The sequence below is a fragment of the Patagioenas fasciata genome, chromosome 15, assembly GCF_037038585.1.
Source record: "Patagioenas fasciata isolate bPatFas1 chromosome 15, bPatFas1.hap1, whole genome shotgun sequence".
Taxonomy (NCBI): Eukaryota; Metazoa; Chordata; class Aves; order Columbiformes; family Columbidae; genus Patagioenas; species Patagioenas fasciata.
Genome location: NC_092534.1, coordinates 566,302 through 588,379, shown reverse-complemented (window position 1 = coordinate 588,379; position 22,078 = coordinate 566,302). Strand labels below are relative to the sequence as shown.

The 22,078-nt window shown below is 40.2% G+C and overlaps 1 protein-coding gene across 9 annotated transcripts in view; it reads right to left on the bottom strand.

The window, feature by feature from the left end:
* SNX29 (sorting nexin 29) overlaps positions 1-22,078 on the bottom strand; it is a 134,158-nt gene that overhangs the window by 76,665 nt on the left and 35,415 nt on the right. For 8 of the 9 annotated variants that reach the window (XR_011741504.1, XM_071815184.1, XM_071815186.1 and 5 more), the window contains exons 14-16: positions 16,545-16,627; positions 11,756-11,862; positions 588-704 (exon numbers count right to left, since the gene is read on the bottom strand). Coding sequence is in view for 8 of the 9 variants with exons in the window: in XM_071815184.1 (XP_071671285.1) it covers positions 588-704; positions 11,756-11,862; positions 16,545-16,627 (307 nt within the window). In the remaining variant the exon portion in view is untranslated. Of the gene's footprint in view, positions 1-587; positions 705-7,770; positions 10,646-11,755; positions 11,863-16,544; positions 16,628-22,078 lie in introns of those variants that run through there. The other variant, XM_071815191.1, reaches the window with a different exon arrangement.

Genomic DNA, 22,078 nt, shown 5'->3' with positions numbered 1-22,078 from the left:
ACAGAGTCCAAAATCTCCGAGTAAGAAACTACACGTGATTTATCATTTGTCATTTCTAAACACAATGACGTGACTATTTCCATCTAAAAGGCTGAAAATTACAGGTGAAATCCTGTTTCACTAATACACAGAACTGTCATCAGCCCCTTCACATAAATGTTACGACAAAACAGCTACAAATGCTTCCAGTGCAAACAAAAAAGTCAGGAGCAATATCATGCCATCATACGAACAAAACCCATCAATATACACCTCCCACAGAAGATGGACAACGAGCGGGAACACGCCTGGCTCCTTCCATTTCTTCCCTGTTCATTTTCAAGTTTCAACCCAGCCTTTTAACACAAAAAATCTAAAGTGAAGCAGTAGTTGGTAGAAAACAATTTCACTGTCTGAATATATCTATTTTACATTTAATTCTGCTAAAGAGAATCAAACACTATGAAAAATACCAAGTAAGTTGTTCTTGACATATGTGTTGTTAGCTGGTATTTCTTATAAGATAATATATATCTTATTTCATCATGAGTAATGGTTTTGAGCTTATTCCAGAGCGGTACTCTACATTGCAACAAACAAACACATACCGGCCCTCTCAAATCAATCAGTTCTTGTCTCATCTGGGACACCAGAGCTTCTTTGGCCATCAGAGCACGGTGCAGCCTCTCATTGAATTCAATCAGCTCCCCGTGCATCTCAGCCACCTGAAAAACAGAGCCAAGAGGTAACTGTACACTGAACTGAGAAAGAAAAAACAAACACACTATGTCATTTCTTACAAGTATTTCAAATTTATTTATATTTTGTATTTTACCATACTCGCCAAGTAGTGCATCTCATTGAAATGCATTAGCTTGAACTGAACCTTAAGAACGGAAACTGTTATAACAATTTTGACTCATACAATGTAGGTTTCAGTATTGAATTCAATAGGACAAAATACACCTCTGTGTCCAACTTCATTCCTATCACAGGAGATCCTACAGAAAGTGATTCTAATAAAACACCTACTAGCTTTTGTTTAACTCCTTGATGAACACAGCACTCAACAGTTACAAACTAATCACAATATTTTGAACTGGGGATTACACAAAACGCACAAAATTGCATTACAGCTTGTCAATTAGCCATGTGTAATATATTCTGCACTCTTGGAGATAGAAGTCCACTCATGGCAGGCAAATCTGTGAGGGGTCAAAGGAGCATCAATAGCACAGTGAGGCTGTGGAACGAGTCACTGTGGCCTCCTTGGACACAGAGTCTGGCTGTGGATGAGCTCTCTGGTTTTGAGTCAGAGCATCAAGAAAGTACCAACTGATGCAGGATGTTTATGACGGTGAACAGGCCTGGATGAATGACAAGGATGAAAAGTAGACCAATTTGTTTTTATTAATACAGAGCAAACTATGTCTAAGTTGGTTCCCTGCCAAGAAAACAAGGAACAATAAAATTCAAATCAAGGTTAAAGATCATATTGAGCTCTTGAATTCTTCTTACACAGAACTAAAGCCTAAGCCAACAGCTTAAGAGGGAAGAGCTCCAAAAGGACAAGGTGTGGCGGGTGCACTCGCCCCCCAGCCAAACCAGAGCAGTTTGGCCCAGGCTCCGGAAGAGGGAAGGGCCTGAGCGCAGCCAAGAGCTCCTGCCAGGAGACCTCGGGAAGCGGAATGGGAACTGAACACCAGTCACTGTGGGTTCAGGGAGTCTTGTGCAGACTTTTCCTACTGTGCGCAATTTGACTACTAAAGCAGCTTTAATTTATTGGTTTTGGGTTTGTTCTTGTCAAGCATTTCTGTTGCACTTAATCCCATCAGAAAAACTAAATTCCCCGCCTCATACTGATCCTCTTTTCTGGCTCCTCCTGATAAAAGTCACAACATTCGGACTTCCACGCTATCCAGTAATGACGCTATGTATTCACATCTCAGTCTTGATGAAAAAGGTTCTTTGACTTCAAGACATCTAAAGCCATATGAACTCCTGTGTTAAACTAATGCCAGTAGGTGCCACTTAGCAAGTAGTCTTGATTCATAAATTACAAACATTTATGCACCAAACAAAATCTTCACTAGATAAAGTAATAACAATGTCATTAACTTTGGATAAATTATTCTCCACATTGGCTTAACCATTCATTGCAATCCGAAGTGAGTGGTGCAATATTTAAGAACTTCATTAGCAGATCTCAGTTAATTAAAGAGAACCTGGGCTGGTGGTAAAACTTCCCTGTGTTTCTCACCCAAGACGGTGCAGGACGCTACCAGCTGCAAACACATGGCGCAAAACCATAGCACTGACAGTTGGTTGATTGGTTATCAAAAGCAAAATACAAATTTAAGAATGGATGCAAAACTTATCAAACATGATTTCAAACACGCAAACCGCTTTGTCAACGCCTGTCTCTAACAGAACAACACCCAAACTGTCTGACGGGATATCTTACTGTTTTCTCTCCCTTTGGATGCCCTTGAAATAGATTTCTTCTTGCAGACTCGATTAATATGTAAATTCAACAGTGCTCTCAAAACACTGCACGTATTATAAAAATGTGTAAGCGTCCCTAGCAAAGTTAAATAATAAGAAGAAAATTTAACAGCAAGTAGAACAGCAAATCACTTGCTATGTATCATCAAAAGGACAAACTGGCAGGTACGCTACTTGTGGAAATCACTTTTATTAGTAATAAAGTTACTTCAATACTTTTACTTGTCAAAGCAAAAACGTATTACCATACAGTAAACCAAAAGTAGTGATAGGATATTACTTCTGAATAACTATATTAAGTTCCTCTAGTTTTTCCTGCATCAAGGTCTGCCAAAACCAATAAAGAAGTCTCCTTATAATTGTATATTTTCAGTTACATTTTATGTCGTCACATCTTCCTTTACTTATTCTACACTGAAGCTTAAGCATTACTTTTCCCTATTGGGCCTTCAATCATCTTTACAGTTGTTTTTCCCCATGACAATATGTTTAAAGCAGAAAATCAAAGTGCGAATGCCCTGAGTTTCCCTTGGCCAGACGAGCACCACATTTTAGAGCCATTCCCAGAGGAACGGCCAAGGTCAGTTCACCCCATGTGCCACAGCAAGGGGCTGAGCTGGTCACCGAAAACGTGCCAGGAATGTTTCCCCATGCATATCAACCATACGATCTGTCTCAGAAGGACATGCTTTTACAGAAACAGACTTTTAAGAACTTGCAACAATAAAAAGTTAATAAGGGTTTTTTTTAGAGCATTTTAGTGGAACTCTCTTTTTTCATATAACTTGCAGCTAAAATTCATGAAAGTTTTGCACGAGCCACATCTGAATGAACGATGCCTTGTCAGGTACAGGCGTTTTTTTCCTCCAGTCATCACAAAATGCAAACCAATGTGTTTCCCAGGGAGCTCTGGACAGGACTGCACGCTGCTCCCTTCTGCTCTCAGTGAAGCACGGGTGTATTTTTTCCATGAGACAATGCCCTTTTTCAAAACTCTACATTCTTCTGCGTTTTTCCCCAACAGAAACAATGCCAAAGGTCTTCAAAAAAAAAAGAGCAGGTACCCTATTCAATATTAATAACTTTGTTTTTCTAGAAGTGAAAAACAGCAAAACCCCAAATGGCAGAGAGTTCTGACAAATCTATTGCTACAGCCATGAAAGGCTTGGTCATAGCTTTCCTGCAGATGGAAATGTCAGGAATACAAAATAGAAGTTTTGCCGAAGAAAGCAATCTGGTTCAAGGCAGAGTGACAGATACATTTAAGAACAGGGTTTGGTTTGGGTTGGTTTTCTTTTTCATTTTGTGGTATGGATTTTTGTTTGGGGTTTATTTTTGTTTGACTGTAGCTACATAAGGTAAGCAAAAGTCACAATTCATTGAAACCAACAAGAAGAAAAGAAGTTGTTGCTTTCAACTCAAACTAGATGAGGAACTGTGCACTTAGATGCTAACTATATATTAATGCTTGTGATGTATCACAGCCTTTGTCAGGCGTGTACAGCACTGCCAGCATTTACTGAGATGAACCCTGACACACAAAAGAGCACTAAGATGGGCAAAACTCTCCTCTGGCCAGTCCTGTGTCTGGCCAGGGAAAATGAACAGCAAAAGTCAAATCAGATACACAGGATAATGAGCTTAGTTAGCGTTAATAAAAGGGATAAAATAGATGTTAAAAAGAGGGATAAAATGAGCAAGTCTCCAGCTGCTGCATCTTCCCGAGTATCCTCGCAGCAAAAGCCAAAGTCCAGGACAAAAGATCGAAACAAATTTCCAACCACCACCACCATTATTTCTTTCCCTGGATCCTTTTAACTTCTCATTTCACACCTGGAGGATGGTTTCAGCTCATCTGCTGCACCGAGACAGCTACTCTGAATTGCAACTCATTATCCCTTTACCGGTATTATCCTCCTGAGCCAACGCCAAATACTCTGAATGTACAACCAACGTTCCTAAGGATAATCCAACATAAGCAATGACGTACAGAAACACAGTTACTATCGGAGACAACTTCCCACAAACGTTCCAGAGCCCGCCTCCAAGAGAACCTGTAATACTATTATTGGATACTAAAAATCATGAGTTCAAAATAATATTTTATGGCACGTGAAGTTACTTCTCTAGTGCCAATCACTTTGATGATTTAATTTTTTTCAAAAAACAATGTAGACAGACTAATTTTTACCTGGCAGGCTTTACTCCAGACCAGGTAGTAACTGTCCTCCCATAACCTGTACAGATGCAACACAAACACAGACCGGCACATTTGATGTTTCAGCTACACAGTGCAATTGTGGTTCCATCCCTAGTCCAAACCAACTGGTCAGCTCAGCTGACCGGACAGTGTACGGATCCACTATGTATTAATGACTGTGGAACCACAAAAGCATAACAGCAATGTTTCTTTTCTTGCTCATCCCAGTTTTCTGGTTGTTATCCCCATGTGCCATGTTTGGACCACGATGATAAAAAGACTTCCCACCCCTTCTGGGCACCAGTGGCTCCTCCTGGGAGCGGCTGCTCGAGGCCACGTCCACCTGTGGTTCCACTATTCCACAGACATCCGTCTGCCGTATCTCACTGTCCCTGAGCTGCCTTTTTTCCTCCAGATCCCACCAGATTAGCACAGGTAGCAGACTGAGCAATTGCTGCCATCCTTCAGACGCACCTTGGTGTTTGTGTGCCCAGGGTTTTACACCACGGAAATCTTCAGCAGTGATCCCAAAACACTGCTGCTCTTTATATCCCTTCCCTGCCATCTGCGCTGTGTCAGGACTGTCAGTCCGATCAGGAAAGTGATCTGAATGAAAACACCTCAAAAACAATTTTTTAGCCAAACCAGGTTCCCAAACCAGTTTGCACCATGGACACAGAAACTTCTGTCCCGTCACAAGCGTGGGGCAGGTGCCCTGGGATACAGAAGCAAGAGTCGAGCAACAGATCGACCACTTACATTGACAGTGCTGCCAAAGGTGCAACACAAACCACAGCACGTGTTTAACCTGAGGAACTTTGGCCATGTTTTCCCCAGGTATGTGATTCGATATAACTAAAGATACAACCTCTTCCTGAAATCTTGCTTTGATAACAGTTACCTGTAGCAGTTAAAATACAAGAGGTAAGACAAGAAATAGTCATGGTTCACCATAAATACCACAGTTTTTTCCTTGTAGGACTTGCAAAAGAGAGGGCTGAACACTTAGCACGGTTATTTACCAGTAACTGAATATAAACAGCAGTGATTCAGAAATACGTTTGTTTGGAAAAAAAATGTTAAAAGCTGGCCAGCGTGCATATCAGCAGCTGCATCACAGACGAAGGGTGCGCGGATCCACGGGTGCACCGTTCTGGCCTCAGAAACCTGCTCACCTTACTCAGCCAGGACTAGTTTGTCAAGGAGATACTATACGCAGCATTCAGAGAACTGTGTGTTATATCACAAGAGTTGCACACAAAAAAAGTTCCTACCAGCTCACTTGTGTTACTATTGCACTTGATAACTTAAACTGCACATTGCACACCCTTGGAAGTGAACAATTTATTTTTTTTTAACAGAAATTGTTCCTGAGAAAATAAATATACACATACAGAAAAGCATATTTCACGACCTTATTAAATAAGACATATTCTTTTAAGATCCACAAAAGAAGTCTACCCTTTAGCACTGGCCGGATGCAGCTGCATCTCCCTGCATCTCAGCCAGAGTTTAACTGGAGCGCTGCGCAGCTCGCCCACTGCAGCCCTGGTTTCCAACACAGCTCCACCCAGCAGCGAGGCCGCAGGGCATGCCGAGGCCTTCACATCAGAACAGAAAAAACCCAACCGTTTCCAAAAGCCTCACTGATCCCATTCACGCCCGGAAGGAATTCTTGTGCCGAATGCAAGGACGTTAACAGAGCAGCTGTTAGTAAATAATTGACTGACAGGGGAGATACAAACAGAAGAGAGAAACTTGCACTGTTCATTCAATGCTAACAAGGGCCAAAGATTGATTGTTTGCTTCACAAAAGGCTATTTTTCAATTCTCTCCTATAAGAAAACATTAAATCTAAGCAAACCAGTGCTATTATTTTATAATTATGTTTGTAGGCATTTTAATATACAGGAAAAAAAAATCCATGTCTTTACAGAACCCTGTCAAAGAACATAACATTTATCTTCATTGCTTTCCAATAAAATGGGTCACGTAGGTCAATGAAATGGTGCTCAGGGAAGTTTTCAGCTAACTTATTGGATATTTCAGAGTTTATTTCTTAAAGAAAGGTTTCTTCTTATTCTTGTCTTAGAACGTCATTAACAGGCAAGAGCACATACTGTTAATACAGTGAAAGGCTTTTCAGTTTAGTATGTAGAACCACTTGGAGATCAAAAGTAATAAAAGAACAAATCCAAATGATTTTTAGAAGCATCAGAAAAAAACCTGACAACCAAACAATTCTTCATAGTCAGACTGGGGTTTTTAAGCAGGTAGCCAAGTTGCTCTGTGGCTGTCACAGCCTTTCCACACAATCAGCTTGTGTTAAAGAACGAGTAGCAATTCATGCAGATGTGACCAAAATTGCTGTATCATCAAAATTTGCACTGCAGGATCTCAATCCAGAACACAGGAAAGAAATTCATTACAGTATATTGGTACCCGTTACACTAAACTGAGAGCCAATTCTACAAAGACGCTGAGACTTTCTGGTCAGGATTCGAGTGATTTTGGGAACCCCCCTGACTGGAAAGCTTTTTATGTGATGGGTTTTGTAACAAAAACCCGAACCTCGTGTACTTGCACCATGAACAAAGTCATATTCTCACATTTGAAAATCCTCCAATATTTAGACACTTTAACTATCTGATAGCAGATAAGTTGCTAAGTTACTAAAATTCTTAGCAAAAAATAAATGTAAGGGAGATTAACTTATATCTCCATATTTTTAAGACTGAAAGCTACCTTTTGCAAGGTCAAATGTTTAAAAGCACTTAAAAAGCCACCTACCCAACCACGATGATACATGCCATAAATTTGTTCTTTTTCCCTCAGAAAGACTCAATATACCTTAAAGTCATTCAAGCGCTTTGAAATGTAATTGAGGAGACTGAAGGTAAAAATCTCGAAGGCAGTTTGAGTAGAACCCATCAGCAGAATGCTTCTGAGGCCTCAGGATGACACTGGTTCAACAAGAAAGAAGGCATGAAAATTCACAAAGGGGAACTCTCCAGCATGCTGAAAGCTTGGCTTAATATCCAAAATTACCTTTTGTAGATATTGTTTCAAATGTTTGAAGCAATTTCACTTTTCAGAAGAGCTGCATAATTTGTCAGGCATTTAAAAAACATTAAGCTTAACCTTTCAGACACATGTCAGATCCCATGAATATCTCATACTCAGAAAGAAACCCTCAACTCTGATCTACTGAGTGTATTTATTTGAACAAAGCGATTCACATCTTGACTTCACGGGACCAGCGGACGCACCTTCCAGGTCAGGAACCACGGCTCCCAGCCTCACACACCGAACGCCCAGAGATCCAGCTGTCAGGCACAGAAATAAAACAGTCCACCTATCACAGGAAAAGTCAAGTCTCTGAGCTTTAGGAAAAGGCACAAGCTCAATAAAAGACAAACTGCACGTTTCTATGGAGCTTTACTTGAAAAACTGAGCAATTCCTAATGCAGCAAAATTCTGACTCCTAGCAATGGTTCTTGTACAGGTTTTTCTGAGGAAAGCCTTAGAGAGCTGGGAAGGGTTTTGGTTTTAACTGGTTTGTGGCCGTTATTCCGGTAGAATGAGTGTTTCTGCAGAACAACAGGGGGTTAATATACCGTGATACAGGTTTCAGTGTATCAGAGGCCTGTTATTCCAGCAGAGGAGCTGGGCTCCTCGCTGCCAGCTCTGACAGGAACGGTCTATGCCAGAAAGCTGAAAATTCAATGTCATTTATTGAGTCTTTAATGGAGCTCTCTCATAATACAATTTTGTACATCATGAGCATAACCTACAATTTGACTCTGATGAAATGCAAGTTTAAGTCCACCACTAAAATTACTCCTAAAGAGAGTACAAAATTATCAAAGGCTGAAAGCGCAAAGAAAGTTGAAGTTGTGTTCTCCCTAATTAGATATGTTTACAAGTTCATTAGTGATCTGCAGCCACAAAGGGAAGAACGAACCAATCGGGAACAATGTTTTCCAGGCAGCAATCTGACCACAGGTCTTTCTAAGATGTACAAACACCCCGATGGTTTTCAGTTTTTTGTTTGTTCTGTTTCATGGTGAATCCTCAGCAATATCAGGTCTGACATGTCAGCAAATCTTCAGTAATTGTTCATTTTGAGCTTATGTGCAATGCAAACTATGAAGAGTTTGTCTCTCCCTCGGTGTAACACAGGAAAACGGCTGATGTCACTCTGACAAACACGAAATCAGCATGACAAAGCAAATGAAACGTATTTTTACCTTACGTACAACAAACTTACGCTAACAATGCAAAGAAACGGCCCAAAACAAATCTTCGGATGATTTTAAACACACATCATTATTCATGGCTGGAGAGTTGTACAAATCCACCCACTTTCTCTTTGAAAACAAAATACCATTCTAGACCCAAAGCATGGGACATGGGACAAGAGACAGGAATTGCCAGAGGCATCCAAAGACCTCCCAGCACCCACCACGCTCCCAGCCGGCTGTGCACAAGAACCCGTGGTAACTAGACAGAGGTTTCACTGCTACGTACAGGAAACACACCAGCAAACAAATCAAGCAGAATTTCCACACAAATTTCCCCACCACTGTTTTAAGTGTACTGGTCAATAAAAAGTTTCTCTAAGATACTTTAAGTTTCTTTACTCTTTCAGAATTCTCAGTTTCAACTTTTCTCTGTCCACTTGGTTAAATCAACCTATTTATATGTCATAATTAAAGAACTTTGATAAATACAAACTTTTTTACAAACATGCTAATAAAATGAAAAATTCTTCATTGTTATGAACAAAATCATTTCCAATGGAAAAACAGAAAAAAAGAAATCTCAAATTACTCAGTAAACCCATTATTTTGATTCTCTTGACAGCCAGTCATGACTCTGGAGGGGAACTGGGACATCCTGACCTATTGTCCTGGTTTTGTTAAAAAACAAGTTTCTCTTTTAGTCAATTTTGCCTGTCAGCTAAAGCCTTCATGTTAGCTGCATTTTCCTGGAGAACCAGACACATGTTTGGTAAACCTAGCAATAGAATGCAAACTTATTGATAAGCACGGATGGACATCTCAGGAGAGGGGCAACGAGAAACTGGTGACCAAGAAACTGACCAACTGTGTATAACATCCCATTCATGTGAATACTCCATATAAAAGTGGGAGATCACGAGGATCTCGTCCCTTTTCCTTATGGCGACATAAGGAGAGGACCTTGCGAGTCGTCCCTGCGAACTGAGGCCAGTGACAGACTGAATCCAGCTCCGGTTGGCTGCAGAGTCCAGTCCAGGACTTCGGGTGCCAGTTCTGCAGTTGCTGGGACTTTCAGTATTGGTTTTGTATATTTTGTATTATTTTCTCTATTTTATCAGTAGCATTAGTAAAACATTGTTAATTTTCCCAACTCTCTTCTCTGTGTCCTCTTTCCCTCCCGATCGCCTGTGCTGAGTGGGGAGGGGGAGAGGGAGGGGCTGAAGTGGGAAGCGGGGTGGGGGAGGAGGTTATCAATACATCTGCCAGGGTTTGACTGTCACCCCGCAATCGAAACCCTCGACAGCTATCAAGAAATTCAAGGGAATCTTTGTCTTCAGCTGAAACACTCTGCTAGGCACAAAATAACAGTTAGTAAAGCTGCCTAAGTCCAAACACTTTTCAGCCCCAATTCAAGCTGATTGGAACTGCCAGACCAGCATTCAAGAGCGGTTTCGATCCCAGTCTTCAATGTGGAAAACAACGGAGGCCAACCTTTGAAAATAAGACTTGACACCTTTCATTTGTGGAGAGAAAAGGGAGGAATGACTTGGTAAATACATCTGGACTGTTACAGAGGTGACGTCCTACTCTGCTATGTGAAGATCCTGTTCCAGAGCGGTGGGACTCGGATGCAGTGTTTTCCAACACGGTTTGCCAGCGGTTCCATCGCTGCTGTGGCACCAGTGCCTTTCACAGCCTCAGTGTCAGCAGCACATTCCTGAACATGCACAAAAAACTTGGGAGAACTAAGGAGGATGCTCTGAAAGCTGAAAGAGATTTTACCTGTGCTCTTAATTAAGATATTTATTTTGATAGGTACAGAACAGAGGAAAGGAATCAGAAGAACTCAGCCCAAGGGCTGCACTAGGGACAGAATTAGTTTCACACGGTCCTATGAGAAAAGGATAACCAAGCATGAATGTTTTAGAAGAACTGTATTAATCTCGTTGATGTATGACCTGTATTTTTAGTCACCTTCATGTTCATCAGTTAATATGACTACCCAATTCCAGAGCATTTTGGGCAAGAGAAAGACACAGAGAATTGTTTTACTTTTTATTAAAATGTTCATTTAATATTTAATAGGAGAAATCGGTATTAGATATTAAATTTCATTACTTTTGTCTGGAAAATAATTTGTATTTAAATTTAGGATGAAACCCTAATCTTTTTTTTTTTCTTTAATGAATTTTGCATTAGTCTCACGAGTGAATCTCATATTAAGACCTTTTTCTAACACGATCATATCAACAGAACTTTCAGCTTCCATCACCCATTTGCACACTGCCATACTCAGTAAGCTACATGGGAACGGAATACAAAAATGAAACACAATTTGGCCACGAGAAAACAGCATGAAAGCACAGAAAATGCTACATTTTCAGTATGTTCTAACTGTAAAGCTCAACTGGTGTAACAGCAATGCCTGTATGTGCTGTAACAGTGCCTGTGCGTACTGCAACTTACACAATACCTGGCACCTGTTGGCCACGATGCTTTCAACTTCACCACCATCACTTAGAAACTTAAGGAACTTGTTTATTTATTAAAACCTTCATTTTTATGTCAAAGGATATATGTGTACCCTTGTTAGGAAAAGTATTTTTAATTATGTGAATTGCTTTAAAGATGCTTTGAAGTTGAACGAACAAATTTATATTTTAACTCCAGAAGCATGAAAATTAAATATTTCTATTTTTTTCTTTTAAAGCAAAAATCAGACTTTTTCACACTAGTGGAGAAAAGAACTAAGCAAAGCAACTATTTACAGCTTCGCAAGTTACACTACAGGTATGATTTCATAAAACTTGTGCCGTACGAACATTACCTCAATCAGTTTTCTTTCGTAAGAGCTGGCTAGTTCCTCATTGTTCTCCGCTGCCTTTTGCTCTGGAACAGTAAATTCACCATCAGTGCTCCAAACGTTCGGCAGAACTAAAACAAAGAGATGCCTCAGATTAAAACATTACATTACACAAACATCTACAACAACCTGCTTAGAAGTAATAGCTCTAAAAGAAACAATTATTAGAAGGACAAAAATAAGATGTGATATTAAACAGTATGGCAAGTACTAAAATCCAAATATTGCAAGGAGCTGTGTTGTCAGCAATAACGAGACAGGTATCTCAACAGAAGGAAATGCAAACAAAAAGCACCGGGCTGTTGTGCGACTACAGCTATCTACGAGATGCAGGTATAACTGCGTTCTTATCCAAAGCCCTTGAAAACTAAGCCTATGCTTCATTTTCAAGTCTTTTTTTCTACTTCTCTTCCAAAGTATTCTTTCACACTACTTGCACAAGATACCTATCATAGCATTTACAGAAAATAGGGCTGAGAATGGACATTCCATAAATACAATCTAGTATTTCATGAGTTTGCAGAAAGCAGAATCAGATGTAGTAATTTCATTTCTGACAGTTAATTGTCTAATTTATTCTTAGAAACCTCCAATAATGGAGATTTCATGCTCCCCTGCACAATCTATTTAAATTTAAGTATCTCCTCAGTAAGGTTTTCTTGATAGCTAATTAAATGTCCTTCACCTGCCATTTAAGACCATAAGTTCTTTTCTCAACCGCAGTGAATGAAAACCACAGCTTATTCTGTTCCTGTTCCCAGGTCTCATTTATGTATCTGATGATCACTTTAAGGCCTATTCTAAGTCTCCTCCAAGTTACACAAAGTCCAATTCAACTTCTCCTCACAGATCATGAATTTCTTAAAAAAGAAGTTAGCACACCATTTCATTTCATTTCACCATTTCTCAAATCTAAATCACACACATACAACCACTATATAATGGAGATAAAAGACACCATAATTCATCTGACTTCATACTCTTGAGCCTGGGAACTGATCTTTACTTTGAGTAAGAATACATACATTCACAAGTTCATTATAATAATAAGTGAATGCTGGAAGTTATCTTAAGAGCTATTGCTTGTAAACCTTGCTTGGAGTTCTTCAGCCACAAATTTCTAATGTCAGCATTTTTATATACATGATATTATTGTATGTAAGCAGGTTTGGAAAATGGGACACATAAAACTCCTGCTGATGGCTGAGAAATCAGGATGCTCATTTATTAAGTATTTAGATACCAATATCTGCTCAGTCTACAGCAGTGATCACTCCTTTCGAAAGCTGGTGTGATATTCTAAACCTGACACAGTTCTGACTCTTGGACAATTTATTTATAATCATATTTGTTGAGTGGTTTGTTTGTTTGGGTTGTTTAAGTCATCGCAAAGCAAAGTATGCTGAGTTTCATTTATTATTTTAGGAAACTACTTAAAAGCCATACTCAATAGGACCTGATCAGATTATTGTAGCAAATGTAGATTCTTCTCTATTTATAGTCATAAAAGTAACAGCAGCAGCTCATTTTATTTTGACCCTTTCAAAACAGCTTCACTGAAGGTCTAAACACATCACGTTCCAAAATCTACAACGCATATAAGACCTTTGTGCTGCTACCATTTGGAAGCAGATCAATCGTTGCTGGAATTACCCACGGTGATACCATGGGGCAGCAGTGACACGAGGTGGATGCAGCAGCTTCTGCCGCCCTGACCAAGACAACTGCCCAGCACCACCACGGCAGCAGAGCCAGGAGCTGCCAGGTCCCACAGCTCTCAGCGTCACGGCCCTGGCTGCGGGTAAAGCCACTTACAAGGCAAGAACCTTCACCTGGGAGCGTGCAAACCAACAAGAGTTTTAACTTAAAATGACGAAAGGAGGGAAAACGGTAGTTTCTTCACGCTATTTTCTTCGCAAAATTGTCACAATCTCAGACACGGTAATAAAACCGGTCTTGCAAATACACTCTGTTATTCTTTCAAACATATAAGCTAATTAAGAACAAAATGTCTTAAGACAAGTTGTTACAGTCACTTTAAGTTATATCACAACTGGATTTCAATAATTTGCCTTAAGTTATGTAATGATATATATACTGAAAAGTACAAATAGCTCTTCCTAATAATGCAAATATTCCTAATTATGAAGGCTCACAACTGAAAAATATGGATGTGCACAATGAGATGCAGCAGGCTGTGTATGTAACCCCGGGGGCAATCGTTCCCATGAACCTGCTACAAGAACCAATTTCTTCGGTCCGCTCTCCTGTGCTGTACCTGAATGTATCAGTTCTCAGGGATCCTTCAGATACTGAACTATTTTTTTGAGTTAGAGGGCCCAGTATGACTGAAAGTTTAACATAAACCACCAACAGTAGCTAAGAAAAAAACATATTTGGTTTTATAAAAATACAATATGTGGAGTTAGAATATAGAGAAAAAATATTACAAATAGTGCACATAGCTGCAATTTATTCTGGTCACTAACAATAAATATTACAGAAAGCTGCTGCAGACAGATTAGATATCCTTTGAGCACAAAGCGCACGTGTATTCATTTGTAGAAATGTTGGTACTATTCCATCCCCCTTTTTGATCTAGAAAATCTGACCATCCTACCCATTTCTATTCCTATCACTCACTAATTTGCACAATTTTAACATGGCAGAATATAGCTAGCCTAGGAATATTTTTTCTTTTCCTATAATTATACTCATCATGTAAACTGTCAGTATCTAATGAAGGATAATTTCTGCTATTATAAGAAGCTTAAGCGATGGTTTCTGTGAATAATTCTTAATATGAATGACTACGCTCCAGCAAAGTCAGAAGTAAAAACATGCTCTCACTAACCAATATCCCTTTAAGGATGAATGAAGCTTTGCAGCTCCAGGCAGGTATAGTGACTTGCCCTTAGGAGCAGAATTAATGTAGTATCATTCATATCGTCACTTACGTGACCACAATAGTGACAATTGAAAAAAATAATTTCAAAAAGACAGAAGGTGTCCATTTCCAAAAAGCCACCGCGTCACCCAAGTGCCTCTGTGGTCAGTGGAAATACAGGTCCCGTCAGAAGATGATTCAGAATCAAGACTCCGGTTCACCCCCCCATCAACATTTCTATCACCAGTGACGACAAACAGGTCACAGAGTTGAGAACTCGTTTCCTCTCAGATACAAAATCTGCTCATCAGTCAGAGTAGCATAGCAAAGACAGTAAAACGTCTGGACTGAATAGAGTCTACTTCCAACAGGCTGATACTGATCTCCAAAACAACACTAACGGTAGCATCCAGAGATATTAAATTTGCTCTCCTCAATCATTCTTATGTTCCTATACAACATTACTTCACAGATTATTTTTTAAATCAAATCTTTATCTGATAGCTTTTTCTGGGAAGTTTCTTATTGAAAAAAAGTAAGACCACCTCATCTACCAAAAAATGCTCTGTAAAAACAAGTACCAAACAAGTACCAAAGTCTACAACGGTATTTTTTCTCAAAAGGAAAAGAAATCAAATATCTTATTTTCACTATTGGGAGATACTACTCTGTCATCCTTGGAAGAGATGAATCAGGCTTATAATTAATTATCTTTTGTTAACCCCATTTTCACCTAAATTATTTCATCTGTTTGGGACAAAACTCAGCAAGGAAAGCAAAGACTTTTTGATTGTTTCTACTTAGCAGTACATTGATATTACGCCATCACATAACACAAGTGTGATACCAATCTGCATTACAAAGCTGTGCACACACAGCCAGCAGCCCCAGCAGAGCTGCAGCAGGGACACATCTCACAGAACCCCAGAGTGTCAGGGGTTGAAGGGCCCTGGAAAGCTCATCCAGTGCAATCCCCCCATGGAGCAGGAACACCCAGCTGAGGTTCCACAGGAAGGTGTCCAGGCGGGTTTGAATGTCTGCACAGAAGGAGACTCCACAGCCTCCCTGGGCAGCCTGGGCCAGGCTCTGCCACCCTCACCAGGAACAAGTTTCTTCTCATCTTTCAGTGGAACCTCCTGTGTTCCAGTTTGCACCCATTGCCCCTTGTCCTGTCACTGGTTGTCACCGAGAAGAGCCTGGCTCCATCCTCCTGACACTGCCCCTTTCCATATTGATCCCCAGGAATGAGTCCCCCCTCAGTCTCCTCTTCTCCAGCTCCAGAGCCCCAGCTCCCTCAGCCTTTCCTCACACGGCAGATGCTCCACTCCCTCCAGCATCTTGGTGGCTGCGCTGGACTCTCTCCAGCAGTTCCCTGTCCTTCTGGAACTGAGGGGCCACAACTGCACACAATATTCCAGGTGTGGTCTCCCCAGGGCAGAGCAGAGGGGCAGGAGAACCTCTCTGACCTACTGACCACCCCCTTCTAACCCACCCCAGGTACCATTGGCTTCCTGGCCACAAGGGCCCAGTGCTGGCTCATGGTCACCCTGCTGTCCCCAGGACCCCCAGGTCCCTTTCCCCTACACTGCTCTCCAACAGCTCGTTCCCCAACTTATACTGGAACCTGGGGTTGTTCCTGCCCAGATGCAGGACTCTACACTTGCCCTTGTTATATTTCATTACATTTTTCAGAGAAACACAACGGGCAGCTCTTCAGACACTGGTATTTCCCAAGGGGAGGGCTGATGTCGTGCCAGGCAGCCCGTGGTTACTGTACCTGCCACAACCTCTGGCTCAACGGTCACATACAGAAGAACAAGGCGTGTGCGTGTATGGGGTTTTTCTTCCCCTTCATTTCATCCTTACCTTCCACTGTCTGACCTTCTCTTCTGAGCATCTGGACAGCTCCTACATACTTCTTCAGTTGCACTTTTAGCACCTCATTTTCTCTGTTGATAAAAAGAACAGAATAAATAAATAAATATTAGTGTTTTTAAAGGAAAGCCCATTTCAATGGAAAGAAACATATTATCTGTGATAAGAAGCTTTATCTAAGTTTATCAAGACAAAAAAACCAACGACTTACACGTTAAATCAACAGCAGAGCACCAGGAAAACTACTTTCCCAGGGCCACACAAACAGCTCAGTGAAACAGATCATCCCACAATCAAAAAGGTTTCATCAACTGTTTAATTTAGATGTTCTACACTGTGCTGCATTGATGGCAGAAAAACGATACAGTCTATCTAAATCAACAGTCGATTAAAAAAACAAGGACGTGATACCAGCCAGGGAATTTCGAACGGCCAGTATAAAATTAGATACTCATTTTACTAGTTGCCCATGTATTTAATGTCAAACAAGTAAGAATTCAGCTTTAGAAACTGACTCCAGCGTAAGAAAACGCCAGCAGCTCAGCACCAACAGGCGGGGGAAAGTTCTCCACGGCCGTTCCTCAACGGGAACCAGAAGGGAAGAAGCACAGCGCATCCCCTGGGCCAGGCCACTGCGGTGCCTGTGCGGGCACATCCTCCTCGGGACAGCGCAGTACTGACACCACAGAACACCTCAACTTTATACGTGGGGGAAATGAAATGGATTCTGACCCATTGTATTCAAATCGAAGCTGACAAATGGCATGTCTGCAAACTCCAAATCTAAGCCCATTGAGTTAACCACGCCCGCCAGAAGTGTTTCTGCAGGAGAAGCGTAACTAAAATGTGCTGCGGAAGAGTGCGCGCAGACAACTTGTACTCTTTAAGAAAACACCAGGGGAGAAATACACAGGTGCAGCACATTTCATATATGGGAATTTATCTAAGAATGAGAAGTATTCAGAAACCCAAACAAATATGTTTGATGGTCCTTATGATACCATGCATATAACACACAAAATGTACATATATATGTATATATACACACAAAGAAAATTAAATGTCTGTTGTGAGCAATGCCATATTTATAAATAAAACCCTAGACTGGTACAATATACATATTTCTATGGATTTCAAATCAGTTTTCTGAACTACGTAACCTCAGTTTTATTCAGTCCTTTAGCAGCAGGTTGCTACATAATTGAGAAGAAACTATTGATTACCCAACTATCAAATTTTCTAAAAGTCCTTGATGATTTTATGCATTTTACGATATTTTTCATTTCCTAGACTACAAAGAACAAGTTGGTTTTTACAGAGTTGGACACTGCTATTCAGATTAAGGAAAAAACAATCAGAAACCCAGAAATACTATATACTGTATTAAACCAAGTCTAAATAATTCATTCATTAAAAAAATAATAGTTTGACAGGTAGACAAAAAGATTTCTCACCAGAAGTGTAAATGTGTCTGCATGGAAAGAACTACCTACAATTATAATATATTGAGTTTTAAGGATTCTGAAGAAGTAATCACACTCATCTCATTTCGGCCTCTGGGAACAGTCTCAGTGCTTCTGTCTGTACTGACACAGCAGGGGAAAAATAAAGCAATTTTTCAGCACTGTGCCTATCGAATCAAAATTGATACCGTGCAGACGAACTCCAGAAAGTCTTTAGTTCACTTGGGTTTTTGATACAAGACTGAAATTCAAACCAGGACACTATGGCCCAGTCACAATTTTCTAATATGCCACTTTATCATCTTACTACTTCTCTTTCTTTGAAATCTTTCTCATCACCATTATTTAGCTAGATCCCAAAGAGAGCCCATCCTGATATATTTTATCAGAGAATGTTTAAAAAAAAATAGCAAACACTCCCTAGAAAGTCTTTAATGAGTTCAAGAGGCATCATGTCAGATATTCACAGCAAGTATTTTATAGGAGAAACTCCTGCATAGGAGCTAAGGGTCAGATTTGCAGTTCTTGTCCACCTCAGCCAGGACTCCTCCCTGTTGTCAAGGATGTGAAATATTTCTAGGTGAAGGCCCCAACTTGCCTTTTGCAACTTTTCCAAACTTTACCATTCAGCTTGAAGCAAAACTGTGAGCCTGTGATGAGCCCAGAGAGCACCACAGGGCTCTCAGCACCTTTCAAAGGGCTCCAAAACCTCCCCATCCTGTGCTGCAGAACGAGTGGCAAGGCTGGCAGTGCAAGGTCAAGGAACAGAGAGGAAAACAAATAACTAAAAAATCAGCGTGAAATCCAAGGGAAACAGAGAGAATGATGCCACTAAAAGCATAACCACCTCCAAAACCTCATTACAACACATTTCCCTGCATGATCACTTCTCCCTTGTCAATAAGTAGCTGAAAGACAGTGAGAATATGTAATTTTACCCCGTGTCAGCTCAGTGACAGAGGATGACAATCTACTATTCCTCCAAATGATTCTTTTTGCTCAGATGGCACAGGTCTAGTGTGTGGTGATGATCAGTTTTTATACCACCGGTGATTACTCCTGCAGAACAATGATGTTATTCTTTGGTAGTTTGATTATAAAACTAGAAAACTGCACATTAATTGCTATGTTGAACAAAATGCAATCCAATCACCAAAAAAAAAACAAAAGAAATTTAAAGCATCCTATGAAATGAGAATTTAACTCCTCCCCAGGCCTCTTTATGGTTTTTCATTATTTGGTACACATAAGAAGCAGATTAGTGAAACATCTTTGAAACTTTATGTCTTCAAGACAAAGAAAAACGATGCATTTCCACAGGTGTATTGGTTCAGCTTTTCAGCTTCTGACAGAGCAGACTTCCCTCTGCAATCTCTCAAAAATACGACCAGAGAAGCACAAACACATGTAAGGCCAGCAAAGTATTAATGCCACACACCCACAGCAGCAGGATACATTCTATGCCATCTGAAGCTTCTTCAAGCAACTGCAAGAGTTCCTCCATAGCTCTGTGCCTATTCCCCAAAGAAAACCTGATAGAGATATTTCCAGGTTCCATTAACATCTTTTTTATAAACTAATGCAGTAAAGCTTGGTCTTTTTTAGCAGAGTGTATTTTATCCTATAGCATTTTCATTCAGTGAAATGACTTAAGATACAACTGAACTCTGTAGCTAGCTTGTGGTTTAGTACTTTTCCTGAAGATAACTCAGAGTATTACCAATTTATGTGTAACCACTCTCAGCTGTTAGTGTCTTTGCTCAAAACCAGGGGAAAAAAAACAGTAGTAATTATGGTAATTAATCAGTACAAAATAACAACTGCAAGCAAAGAGGAATGTAAGTATCAAAACCTGATACATGAGTTCCTTGTATCAATTTTCTAAAATGGAAGATACCATTTCATAAAATCCCTAAAATTGTAAATATTTCTATTGTCAGAGATACTTGAAAAATTCACCAGAAACCACTGTATGTATTCACAAATTCTAGGAAAATCTGAAGGATCCCACTGAACTCCTGTCCTGAAGCCAAGGTCAGAAACAGGAACAGCAGTCGGTTTGTGTGCAGAGCACCCACGGCCTGGGGATGCAGCACCGCCCGGCTGGCGCGAGCAGGGTGACGTGTCCTGTTAGCCAAAGCCAGGAGATAAAGCATTCAGAGTAAAGCATTTATTTTTCAATTGCAATGTTTTGTGACACTGATCATACCAATAGGGAAACAAAACCTCCTTCTACTGAAAAGAAATTCTCTTTAAATATTCACGAACGGTGTACAGGCACAGAACACCTGAGCAACAACAAACTTGCTTATTTATTATTGTTCTTTGGAAAACTATCAGGAATGACAAGTAACAATTGATTATACAATAAAACTAAGTTGCCAAATACCTTCAATTCCCTGCCTAATTTTGAAGCAAAAGTAATTACACTTGCTCTCAAGTTTATTATTTAAAAATCAGTATTTGAGAAAATCTTGCCTAAAAGAAAATCAAAACCATTTTAAGAATGATAATTTTATAATATAATAAACTTTAAGTTCTGATTTTTGCTGCAGAGGAAGAGACCCATCACACCTGCTTCTTGAAAAAGCTAGAAAAATCCCCCTAGGGCTTCTGTCAAATGAGCACGGTTTGAAAAGAATTGGAAAAATTCTGCGTCGTTTCTCCTGTATCCCAGCTCCAGTGGCCTGCAGAACACGGTCATCATGTTCCTGGCACAACCACCAGACACTAACCAGTGCTTTCTGTGCGGCTTACTCCCAAAAATGTGTCTTATTTCTAAATTCAGGCTTACAAAAGCCAAAATCCAACCAACGCATTAGTGGTTCAGAAAACACTGTAAAAGTACCAAATCTCCAAATGATAAAAAAATTGCATGAATCTTGAGAATGAATTGAAATAAACAATGCACTGCCAGAATATGTAGAACCTATATGTACATACAGAGAGAGAGGTTGGGCTGGGCGACTGCCTTCCAACCTGAATTAGCCTATGTTCCTACTATTAGGAGGTGCAAGACCAATATTAATTGTAATCATATATAGCCTAAATGAAATAAGAAAAATAAAAACTATTACTCATAGAAGTGGAACTACATATGATTATACTATAAAGCCAATCTCTGAAAAAAACTGTAATGAGGAATAATGAAATAAATTTAACTGCTTGTCATGAAACACCATATCCATGATCAACCGAAAACTATTCTTATGGTGGCTTCACAACACAGACTGTGCTCAAATCTAGACTATGAAAGGGCTCTATCCAAGCACTGATATCACACCTGAAAAAGCAAAAAATGGCTTTGTGGACAAGAAATATGAAGAAGCTATTTATCTTCTGAAATAACTTGTAACTTGGGACATGCCATCAACTAACCAAGCAGGAAAAAAGAGTCACTGAATATAGGAATAGTGCAATTAGTTTTCAGAAGCAGGGACAAGAGACGTTTTCCCTCTCTCCAGGCAGCTGCCCAAGGTAAGCCATGCCATTCCTGCAGGATGCACAACACATCATTTCGCGCATCCCTCAAGTGCTGCGGCTCTCCGGGAAGTGCTGGAAAACAGATTAAGTGCCAAACCCAAAGGCAATGTGTCTTAAATAATACAGGCACTAAATAAGAGGAGACAGATTAGGTTATGGAATGTACACAGTAAACAGAAGGTACATAAAAGTGTCAGATAAGTATAGTCACATTCTCAGCTCCATTTCCCTACACAGTGCGTTATCATCTCTTTCAATCTGCTTTTCTTGCTACAAAGCCCGTCCTTTGTAAAATGCCTTCCTCCAACATTTCTGAAAATAGTCTAAAAATATGCAATCTGAGATGATCCACTTTCACAGTCAACTTCAATAAAGGTGTTTGCCTCGCGAAGGGATGTAACGCTGTTCCACACAGAATTAAAAAGCTTTAGCACTGCCAAGAGCCCCGCGGCACAGCAGTCCCTGCGGCCCCAGAGCGGCTCACCGACGGATACCTGCGCCCAGGTCCCTGCAGGAGCTTTGGGGACAGGCATAAATACCAGCGCTCGTAATCTGAAGCATACTTGTTCATGAAAATAC